This window comes from Hippoglossus stenolepis, chromosome 11 (genome assembly GCF_022539355.2).
Source record: "Hippoglossus stenolepis isolate QCI-W04-F060 chromosome 11, HSTE1.2, whole genome shotgun sequence".
In the NCBI taxonomy this organism is placed as follows: Eukaryota; Metazoa; Chordata; class Actinopteri; order Pleuronectiformes; family Pleuronectidae; genus Hippoglossus; species Hippoglossus stenolepis.
The window spans coordinates 18,974,925-18,986,937 of NC_061493.1; the positions used below are offsets into that span (position 1 = coordinate 18,974,925).

The following is a 12,013-nucleotide window of genomic DNA, read 5'->3' on the forward strand; positions in this document are numbered from 1 at the left end:
AAAGCACTTACTCCTGGAGGAAAGTGCGGTTTCAAGAGCAGGGAGAAGTGCGGCAGACCCAGTGGAGGTAATGTTATTAGCTTAAGATATTCTGTTGACATGGCATCAGTACTTTGACGTGGACAAATGCCCCGTGGGATTACATTACAGCCGTTTCGCAGTTTCCATATATAGTGGTCTCGCTCAATAAAACATTTTTGTCCCTATTAATCATTTACATCCAGAAATGGGGAAATAGGGCTCACGTTTTAAAGTACCAGAAATATCCTTTAACAAAACCAACATGCTGGAGACAAGAGCCATAATCTGCCAGACCACTTAACAACAATCAGAATCAGAGCAGAAAGGTTCACCTGCTGCGGGCGAATCAAAGTGAGAGAGGAGCGAGAGACAGAGGAACGGCCTGTTCAATATTCACTCAGCTCAGCCTTGGAGTCTCACACATGAGATTTCTTTGATAGTCACAAAACAGGAAGGTGGACAAGGGTGAGAAAGAAAGAGATAAATGTTGACTTGTGAAGACAGAGAGCGGAACAGTGAGAGAGATCAAGAAGGAGAGGGTGAGGGAGAGGGAGAGAGAGAGAGAGAGAGAGAGAGAAGAGAGAGAGAGAGAGAGAGAGAAAGAGAGAGAGAGAGAGAGAGAGAGAGAGACACACTACCCTACAGGGAGAAATGGAAGACGAAAGAGGAAAGAGGTGGAGTGGGAGGATGGAAGAACAGGCCTCCTTTAGAGCGGCAGCATTGCTTAATTCCTTTGCAGGGGTTCAAAGGGGCTCAGTGTGTGTCTGTGTCTGTGTGTGTGTGTGTGTGTGTGTGTGTGTGTGTGTGTGTGTGTGTGTGTGTGTGTGTGTGTGTGTGTGTGTGTGTGTCTGTGTGTGTGTGTGTGCGTCGAATGGGATCTTTAAACACACAGACACGCACAGACGCTTGTGCACCGGGGTTGACATTTTCTCTCAGCTCCATTGTTCCCTCTGCCTGGCTCACCTTGACATCGGAGGCAGCAGGACTCATTACCAGCTGGGTGGAATGAAAGGAGCTCATGGAGGAGGGAGGAGGGAGGAGCGAGGACCGGGCGGGGAGGGGGAGGAGATCAGGAGGAAAAATGAAGAAGGCTGATGCTGAGGCGGGCACCCCCCCTCCATCACCTCCAGCAAAACCCACCCCACTTCACTAACGCACGCGGCTGGAATCTGAATCACTCGGCCGGACTCCACTGATTCTGATCAGAGCTGAATATGATGGTAAACACGATTCGTTTATTTTCTCTCTTATCGACCCATTTTTCTTTTGTGTGTTTTTTTGAGAGCTGGTCGGATTCCTTTAGCCGACGGAGAAATAACAAAATAAGCAGGACACATAAATTTCACACAGCAACATCTGTTACAAGGCGCTAATAAACAAGAGACCCGTCAAGAGAAAAAGAAGAGGAAGGCAGGTGTTCATTGCAGAAGCAGATTGCTTCTGGAGAGGCTGTTTAGAGTTTAGATGAAAAAAAAAAGAAAAAAGAAAATGAAATATCCACCATTAAAAAAAAGGGTGAAAATAAAATATATTAAGGAACACTATTATAGTTATGAGTCACCTTTAGAAATCATCAGTTTTTTAAATTACTGCCTGATGAATTTCACATAGCGATTGTGTTTTCAAGTCCCTGGTCACAAAGGCAGAGTGTACTTTTTATTCAGTTTTATGAAAGAACAGTCGACTGAACCTTTGCTCTTTTTCCACCAGTGCTCTGATTGAAATTCACAAACTGAGAGTAGAAAGTCACAAACTTTTCTCACTCGCTCCCATGGACAACTATACAGGTTCATGGGAGGTTAATTCTGCATTCAGGTCCTGTCTGAGTTACTGTTATTATGAGTTTCCAAAGTTGCAATCATAATAACCGGTCAAGGCAGATGGCCGCCCACACTGAGTCCGGTTCAGTTCAAGCTTTTCTTCCTGTTTAAGGGGAGTTTTTCATTTCCATTGTTGCCAAGCGTTTGCTCAGAACAGTTGGGTTTCTCTATAATACTGAAAGCTCTCAACATTACCGTGTAAAGTGTAAAGTGCCTTGACTAGTGACGCGTTAACATCAATTTCCAAGTCGTAATTAGGGCTGGGAAACAATATATTCGTCTTAGCACTTGCTTCAAGTACATATATGCCTCACTGTTGTTCAGTGTAGTTTCATTTTAATGTAAAGTCAACCACACAATCAGCTCTTTAATCTGAAACTGTCTTGGTGATGAACACAGTCCTGAAGATGGGGATTTCTCCCGCCTCTACCATCAATCCCATATAACACAAATGCAGCATGAGTTCATTTCTCAGGGGCAGTTGAGGGAAAGCTTAGCAAACTTGACCATGCATAGATAAAGCTATGATTGTTAGACCATTGTTTGTTACCTGGGGTCTGGTAGTTGAGTCTTCTCATCTCCACAGGGTCGGAGGAATTGGCCAGCAGGGAGTCTTTCACCCCACCTGAGTGGTCATCCTTGGGTAGAGGAGATGCCCGTTTCCTGCGGTAGCAAAAACAGGGAGTACAGCGTTGAGGACACCATGGCGAGACGAGCTAATTGCTCAATACAGGGGTGGTAACTTGGCCGTCAACTTCAAAAGTTACTCACTGAGAATTATTCATGTTTCTTCTAAATGGCTAGAAAACAAGACTAACGTCTTCACTGTGCTGCACACTTGATGAGGTTAATTGCATAGTTAATGGTTCTCAAAAATTCTTTTCTAAGGACCAGCAATTCAAGAGACACTAGGTAGCAGGGCATTACCCCCATTAGTTTGCCAACTGGAGTTTAATGTGTTTGAAGAAATGCCATCATTTTCCTGGAGTGGGCTAAGTTGAGTTTGTTTGCTGCTGGATAGGTGACAGCTGCTGTGTGGGGATGTGTACTTGAGCGTGTGTGTTTGTGTGTAGCAAAGATCTAAATGTGTGATTTTCTTTGCTGTGTGTGTGTGTGTGTGTGTGTGTGTGTGTGTGTGTGTGTGTGTGTGTGTGTGTGTGGTAACCACACATTGTGTTTACTGGCTTTCCAGATTGAGAGGAAAGATGCTGTAATTAGCTCATCAGCTGGGTGGCACAACACTGGGTAATTAGACCAGTTCTGCAGCACCTGCACTGCCAGGCCTGGCCTAGCTCAGTCTAACATAGCACAGACACGAGAGTACAGCTCGGACTGGCTCAGCTCAGTCGGCCGTGAGTCTGTCCATCGGGTGGAGAGAGGAATAGAGAACCCATCCTGCCTACAGTCTGATGTTCAGACAGGCAGCATCTGTTGACATACGCACACAGATGTACGCTTTCCCCCCTCTCTCACTTACAACTGCACACTCACACAGATACAGCTGCAGACTCACATGCCTCCTGACTGCAAATGGAAATGGGCGGAAGAAAGCATCAGGGTGCCCTGTGGAAATTTCACATCTCATTGCACTCCATTTGCAAGTGGCGAGCGTGGGTTTTAGGCAGGAGCAGGGCCTTCTGTCTGAAACCCAGCGTGGTGAGAATACATAAAGCTGGGGGTGCACACGCAGCCTTAACCCAGTCCACCTCAGCCATCGGGGCTTGGGCCTCACTGCCACCTGTTAACTTCTGCAGCAAAGGCTTAAGCTAATGCTAGCAGCGTGACGGCTAATCTATGACAAGCATCTCTTCCTCTCCAGCCGAGAGCTGAGCCAGACCGTATCCGGTTCTCCCACTGCTGGTGCTGGGGGGTGGTTGCGTGTGTGTGTGTGTGTGTGTGTGTGTGTGTGTGTGCGTACATGTGTGAAAAATGTGGGCATCTGGGATCTATTCTCCACGACCCTCATCTCTAACTCTCCCCCAATCAGATGCCAATCTACGTGACACTTCAGTGCTGGATTTAAGTAAACATAGCAGCAATCTCAATGGGATTATTCTTCTCAGGCTCAAAGTGAGGGTTAAGACGTGTAAGAATGTAAGTACACACAGACTTATACACGGTGTGTGTGCCGTACAGGGAGCACTTAATGAGGGTAGGACAGGGCCTTTTGTTAAGACTCCTGCTATGACAAAGCGGGGGGGGGGGAGGCTAAAAGTGGAGGAATGGGTCTCGGTGGAAAATGTCAGCTTAAGAGATGGGAACATTTCTTTTTCAGCAGTTTCCTCATCTGGCATTTATTTCACAATGGCCCATTCAGCAGCAGGTGATGCCTTGGCATATTCAGATGGGCCCAATCTTGAAGGGGTGCGCTGACACTGGCTGGATAATGAAACACAGCACGGAGACAAACCATGGCAGACAGGACGATCTGAGGGGGAACACTGGCACTAGATGTGGAACATGCACTGCTACACAGATGTGACCTGGGGTTCCGTTAACCCCAGTTATCAAAGGGTGCAGAGTCTGCTGCTTCTCGTGTAATTCTTGTAAAACGGGGCAAATCAGATTAGGCAGAACAGTTTGAAGACGTGCCCTTGTTTTAATATATGAGTGATTTCTTTTTGGGAAGACCAATTGGAGGAGAGAGAGAGGAAACTGACTCTGCAACCATTAAGAGCTGGTGAATACCAACAATTTAACAACACAAATGAAGGGGTTTTGGGTGGTGGAGGGGGGATGAAGTTGTGACTGACATAACAGTAACAGTACCCACCTTTCCTGTTTGCTGCTTTCATAGAGGGCAAAAAGAAGGGGGTGGGGGGTTAGTATGTAATTCTTTCTCACATGGACCGATAACGTCCTCACTCAATGCTCTTCTGACTCTGTGCTATTTTCAGGAAGTTGAATGAACTTCCTCCAGAAATTTAAACCACAGCATAAAAAAGTTATCCTAATACTTATTGGAGACTTTCTGAAAACAACCTCGTGATGACTGCGGTTGGCACTGGTGAATATGCAGGTAGCAATAACAATCCAAGCTGAGAGAGTGATTATTCCTTTTCACATTTGCTGCCAGTCCACTGTGACAAGGGCACACAGCCACCTCCCACAGTTCCTTCTGTCAATCTGTGTCTGTGTGGAGAAAGGGCTTCCAAACAGAGGACGTGCTATTCAGCAGTGAGCTGTCTCCAGACCTATTATTAACCAGTCCCTTTCTCAGTCTGCTGGAGATGGCAGCCACACGGCTGTCTGCAAGGCTGTGGATGGCAGGTTGGAGGATCGTGTGATGGGAAATGGGACATTTTGTAATGGAGCCATTAAGAGGAGATATGCAGGTGGGACTTAATCAGGAGAAAGTCAACTGAGGTAAATAATGGCTTACATGTAGGTAATAGATTCCTAAAATGGTATTTTTTATAGTGTCTAAAACACATTATGTTATCGTTAATGAGGTGATATCAACATATAAACAACGGTTTAATACCAACAAGCCTTAATAATGGATGGTTGTATTTAGGTCTGCAACTAATGATTATTTTCTTTTTTTATATATAAATTTATCATTTGGTCTATAAATTTATCTTGTTTTGTTTATTTTGAGAAGTCACCTTCACATTTTATAAGCAGTAGTGACAAAATATTTCACATTTTTTCTTAATAAATGACTTAAATGATTATTCAGTTATCAAAATAACAAAGAAGATATTAACCAACTGATTAATGAAGCATTTGCTGTATTATTTTACATGTATAATAATATCATTTGTCTGTGAATCCCCAGTTCTCTGTCTGTTTGTGTGTCAGCTGCACATGGGCACCTGAGGAGCTTTTAAGAGATACAGCTCGAGCTCTTAGCTAAGCCCTCTGTTGCAGCCTTCTGTTTGTTACCTGAAATGACCAATGGCGTTGGCCAAGGCACATTTCCCACTCCTACCTAAAAGTTACCGACAGCCGAGCTATGCTTTTCATTAGGAGGTCAATGTCAGCTGCCTTTCCAGCTGACACCTCATATAGTTCTGTTAAAGAACAGCCAACTGGGGCCAAAATCTTTCAGGGAGAAATGAGAGTTTTCTGAAAGACAAATCAATTCGCCTTTGGCTCCTTTGCAATTACGACATATATTATTGTAAGGAAATTGGATGTTGCAGTTTGGCGTGTGAGCAGCCTGGTGCGAGTGGCAGAGGGGCGCATGTCTCATTATTATTCCTGATGCAACTAGAAGAAATTTACAATCACACGTGTCGCTGCAGTTCAACCTCAAACAAACACAGAGAGGAATCAGTGAGGAATGACACACGGTCTCAGCCTCTTACTTCTTAAAGAGCAGGATGGCGATGACGATGATGACGATGAGGACCACGGCCAATACTGGGCCCATGACCCACAACATTTCCGGCTGCTCACTCATACTGGCTGCGACTTGGATCGGGTCTGAGTAGGGACTGGCTGAAAACGTCATCTGTGAGGGGACAGAAGACAGAAGGCATGAGACACTTCAGAGTCTGCAAAGGTTTCACTTAAGACATTTTAAGAGATTCTGAAAAGTTGAATTAAAAACAGCCTCCACATTTGAGGAGAGCTGAAATTTAAGAGAAGACCCATGTGAGCATGTTGTTACGATCAATATAACATTAAATGCATAGTTTTTAATTGTAAAGGAACCATATGAGGTCTTTTATGGAATAAAAATGTTGAAGTTTTGATCTGAGGTGAAGAACTGCTGGCTCCTAACACTACAACAAAACCTCCAACTCACAATATTAAGGTAAGCAACCTCTTATATCTCTAAACGAGAGAAAAACACAACGATTAATCAAACAAATTAAATAATAGACCTTTATTACACAGGATTTTCTGTACCTGTAACAATGTTGGAAAAAAAAGAAATTTCCTGCATCCGGAGAACCAAGTTATATCATGCTAATAATAGACCCCGGTTCATGGGTGCAGCAGAACAAGGCATACAACTATCCAGAAAACTCAAAGGACTCTTTCCCAAAAACAATAAGCATCTCGGCTAATGACGTTATTATTATGTTTCTATTAAAGCTTTGCATGACATTAGAGGAAACTGCGACTGCTGCTGACAGAGCAAGTGAGAGACAGGAGAATGAGAGAGGTAGAGACGGAGAGGATTAGTGTGCATGTCCCTTAGCCGCTGAGATAAATGGGGGCACAGGAGAGGACTCATCTCTTCTTCATTAGTGTTCACACCGTGACGGAAGAGAAGGAGGAGAAGGAGGAGGTGACTGTGAGGGTGCGTTTCCACCTTGGCTGTAAATGAGACATCTCCCCCGCTCCTTCATCTACAAATGACGGTGCGGAGGGAGGAGGCAGGGGTGTGCGAGTGTGTATCCGAAGAGTGGGTGCACGAGGCGACGCAGCCAGTGTGGCGTTTTAAAACAGTGTCCTGAAAGAAGAGGGAGTCCAACTGCGGGAGAGCAAGGTGACAGGTAAAAAAAGACAGAGGGAGGTGAGAGGCATCTGTTGTTAAGAGCCCAGCGTGCCTCCTATTGAACGACGATGGGAGATGCGGATCGGGGGGAGTGTGTGTGCGGAGGGGCATGGGTGACAGATCGCAGCCCTCGAAGGGAATTGGGCTCACAGCATGCAGCGGGAGTGGCGGGGCGGCAGGCAGCAGTAATCCGGATCATTAGCCGCACAGCAGCCCGCTCCTTGGCACACAGGCAGATATTAATTAGAAAGATAAGCTGTGATGAGCTCAAAGACTCCTGCACTCTGTCATATAGTTGTGTTATCTCTCTCCTACTCTTGGGCAACTGCCAGACAAATTTTAATGTTACAGCATGTCTCAATCATGTACATGCAAACCAGCACACTCTGCAGGAGGCACGGACGCAAGATAACTCAAGTGAGAGAATAAAAAGTTTCACGTTGGTATCATAAAGCAGTAGTTTACAGCTGCAGTAGTTTTCCAGTTGTCTTTTACACACACAAATACACGCACCAGGCACATTAGACCAGTTCTCTCAGGATCTGCGTGCCTCCGGGAGGAACCTATTATCTAAGAACAAAGAGAGAGGACACCGCGATGGGACGCCGCTGATGTGACGACACCACAAGGCTTCCTGTTCCTCTGGGAGGGCCCAAAAAAGGCTGCAGGATGTGGCCCTGCTGGGAATCCTGGGAAAAGAGAAAGTTTTTTTTTCTTCTTCTCCCGTCGTAACAAATGACTGCAGCTGTGCTTTCAGAATGAGGAATAAGGGGCGGACGAGCGAGAGGAGAGAGGGCCCAGCAAAAAGAGAGGGCTTTTTGTCTGTTGGTCACGGCGAAGTACTGGGATCATCCATTTGAACGGCTCTAATATCTGATAAAAGCTCAGTCACGCAGCTCCAAATGCTTCTGCCCTCGCAGAGCGGGATCACAATGGAGCGATGGTGCAGTGATGGAATGTGCGAGGTTGGGAGTGAGTCAGAGAAAGTGAGAGACATTAAAGTAACGGTTATGTGTATGTGTTATTTGTGTACAGTAAGCACGTGGGCAGGTTGTGTGTATGAGAAGCAGAGTTGGCTGCATGTTGATAAAATACTTGGATTCCTTCAGCTCAGAGGACAACAAATATAAAATCTTTTTAAAATACCTATAGAGCAGAGAACAGCATATAAAAGATTGAGGTTATTCTGCCTTGAACATTTATTGCAAGTGTCACTCAGACAACAGAGTTTTTTTCGTTATTTCTGACCTCTAACATTTTAATAATATTTTTTAAGCAACTTAATTGAAACAGGTTTCATAAAGAAAATTAATTAATTTGTTATGACCTATAAAACAACCCCATCCATGATGAGAAGAGGAGAGAAATGAGCGTTAGGGCTCCAATTGAGAACTACTACTGTTAACAAGTGGCTGTATATTCAAAGCATTGTGTGTGAATGATAGTAAAACGTATTTGCATGTGTAAGGAAGTGTGCGCATCTGTCAGTGAGAGAAAGAAAAGGTGTGTGATTGCGTGTTAAGACTAAACAAATGTGTGTAGGAGAGGTGTGTGTGTGTGTGTGTGTGTGCGTGTGTGTGTGTGTGTGTGAGCATACACAAAACACCAGCTTTTCTGAGCCTTTTCTCCAGCTGCTCTGAAACTCCAGAGTGTTTGTGTTTGTCAGGGTCGCAGCGGCTCAGAGTTGTGTGTGCGTACGGGTGGGTTGTAAGTGTTTGTCTGAGACACAGTAAGAGAACAGGAGATGGAGAGTGAGAGAAAAAGAGAGAGAAAAAGAGAGAGTGTGGGTGATGAGAGATGGCAAAGAGTGACGAGACAGAGAGGCAGAGAGAGAGAGGCTGAGGCAGAGGTGTTATGGTAGCAGCAGTATATCAAGTCTGCTATCTGGCCCGTGGGCTACACAACTTCCCCAGTCATCCACTGCGCCGCCGTCCCCTGAGCATAGAAGCCGCTATGTGCAGAGCAGGCACATTAGTTTCAACATGCCTCTGACCTCTAGCGCACGTCTCTCCAAAAAAAGGCTTGAATTAGCCGCGGGGGTGTGCGCCAGACAAACATAACAAAAAAAACATGCAAGGATTCCATTATGTATCTGTTGTTGTCTCTGCCTCCACAGGGAGGCTGAGGAGCCAACGTCCTCATTGGTGCTTGACGTAGGCAAAGGGAAGGGGAGGAAGAGGGCAGGAGAAGAAAAGAAAGCAGAGGTGGAAAAGCTGAATGGGAAAGATGGTACAGTATGTGTGTGTGTGTGTGTGTGAAGAACAGAAATGTAGCTGCAGGGTCTAGTCTACACTGTAGGATGACCATTCTCCCTCACACTGCACTTCTCTCTTCCTCCTTTTGTCTCTGCTCCATTTTATCCGAACATGCCCTCTTTTCCAGATACTGCTCTTTTCCCTCCTTGGCTGTCTGAATACAAAGCACCCAGATATCTCGAGGCATAACTAGAGGGAGAAGCCTCTAGGAGGAAGTGACAGAGCAGGTTGAACAGAGGATCCTGTCAACGTTGCCTATTTTTTTACCACCCTTGGTGAAAGGTTGGGCTTGAAAAAAACAAACCATGATGCTCTTTTGATATTGTTTGTCAAAGCCTTTTACATTTAGAACGAGCCAGTTAAGGGTGTTTCTGAGCCCAGGGCACCGACGGACATTAGCGCCACAAAGCCAAATCTTGTTGAGAATGAGTTGAATATAAATTCCTGGACAACGATACAAAGGGAAAACGTTGGTAAACACTTCTGAACACTCTCTGTTTTTTTGGTTCCTCTCCGTTTGCCCCACTCTCACCTCGTCCTTATCAAAAGAAAAGCACACATAGGCACAAATCCACCCGTCTTCCACAAGTTCACTTTCTCTCATCCCGGCTTCACATGCTGGACGGGACACAAGACAAAACAATCTCTTGCGTCCCTCTTTTCCTCTCTCCAACACCACCCTCCCCTTCGTCTCACATCACACAATATTTCATGCTACCTCCCTCCCTCACTCTCTTCTTGCATTAAACGATACTGTTTATACACACCCAGCATCTATCATCCCATTTCACACTTCCCCCGGCTTGTTTATCTGCCTTGGGTGCTGGGGAGACATGAAGGCACACTCACTGTTTCTTTCTCTCTCTCTCATCCCCCTTTGCCTTCCTTCCTTCTCTTCTTCCTTCCAACCACTGCTGGCTGCTTGTGGCCATTGATATACGAGGGCTTATTAAACCCTGGCGGTCTTTTTGATCTACGCTGGGGGAGTTTGGTTGGTGGCAAAGAAGTGCAGTAAAGACACAAGTCATTTACTCCAGTACTTCTTGTCTCATTCTCCCGGGTCTGGTGAAGATCCTGCTCGAGGCAGCTTCTGGCGACTGCTCGATCTCCCCGCTCGCTTTTTACCTTCTGTACTCGTTTGTGTTTGGTAATAAATGTTGCAAGTGCTGTGTTGGGGGTGACAAAAACAAACACTGCTGTGGTATCTGAGATTCCCAAAGAGTGCAGTTAGGGGATTTGTGCAGCAATCAATGAAATCCTGCCTGTAGTTGCCACCTCAAGAGCTAAGTACATTTAGATGTAGAACTAAAAAAACAGGTTATTGGGAGAAATGAGAGAATTAAGCTGTTTACATGCAATTTAAATAATCTTGTTACTGTAAATTCTGTGGTTATTATACTGTATGCAGCAGGTGGCTTATTGGACTTCGTCCTATCTCCTACTTCTTCTTCCTGAGTATTTGGACGGAGTTTCAGTCAAAGTATAGGATCTGTCGTTCAGTGGGAGTTCTGTAGTTTTTTGTTTCTTTATTCAAACTTAGATACAATGGTCTTGGGTGTGAATGCACTACTACAAGTTATGATGCAAATGCAGCTTTTGTCCCTAATTCAAATGCAGCAGAATCTTCATTATAAATGATAATGCATATAGGTGTTACTAGAGATAATGATTTTAATGAGCTGCTTCCTCTCAACACCAGCTATGGAAAACCAGGAGTCTTGCTTACATGAAGTTGATTAAATTGGGTCACTGCATAGCACCTAGCACCGCCAATAACCAGGTTACTGAAGTGAAGGTAAACACACAGACCGACTCACTGAGCGAAGCCTGATTAATCCGAGCGATTAGGTTTAAAGGTGGGAGGGTGCTGCACAGTTTAAGGAGGGGGAGAACACAGAAAGAGACAAATCTTGAGCGCCACTGATCCAACATGGTGCGTCTGGCAGGTGCAGTGAGAGTGTTGTGCTGCAATGGGGTTTAAGCATCTCCTTTGAAGTCGAGTGTATCATGGCTGCCCACTGTAGCCCCCTGCGCACCTCCCTTCCCTACTCAGAGTGAAGGAGTGGGGGGATTACGGGAGAGGTTGGGGGGGTAGCAGGGGTGGCTTTAGAGACATTTAAAGCAGCATTTCAAGGGAATCAGGCCTGCTTTAGACTCCCTAGGCCCTGTAACCAGGCCCTCGTTCTCCTCTTAACTCCAGCCGCACTAATCAATCTCCTCTGCTCTCTTCACGGTGGAGAAAGATGGAGAGAGAGCGAGAGAGAGAGACACACAGATAAGCACAGAGCGAGCGAAAGAAAAAGAGAGAGAGAGAGAGAGAGAGAGAGAGAGAGAGAGAGAGAGAGAGAGAGAGAGTGGGAAAGAAATAGGTGAAATGTCTGGGATTTGGTTTCGGACATGGAGCACTCGCTCGCTCTCCCTCTGTGGTTGCCCAAGGCCCAGCTACTGAATATGCATGTCCG

At 45.5% G+C, this 12,013-nt stretch overlaps 1 protein-coding gene across 1 annotated transcript in view; it reads right to left on the bottom strand.

The window, feature by feature from the left end:
• The window catches only part of LOC118117990 (receptor-type tyrosine-protein phosphatase F), a 157,829-nt gene that overhangs the window by 23,715 nt on the left and 122,101 nt on the right, over positions 1-12,013 (bottom strand). Inside the window, exons 21-23 of the mRNA XM_047341988.1 lie at positions 6,155-6,300; positions 4,615-4,629; positions 2,392-2,504 (exon numbers count right to left, since the gene is read on the bottom strand). Coding sequence (XP_047197944.1) covers positions 2,392-2,504; positions 4,615-4,629; positions 6,155-6,300 — 274 coding nt within the window. The remainder of the gene's footprint in view (positions 1-2,391; positions 2,505-4,614; positions 4,630-6,154; positions 6,301-12,013) is intronic.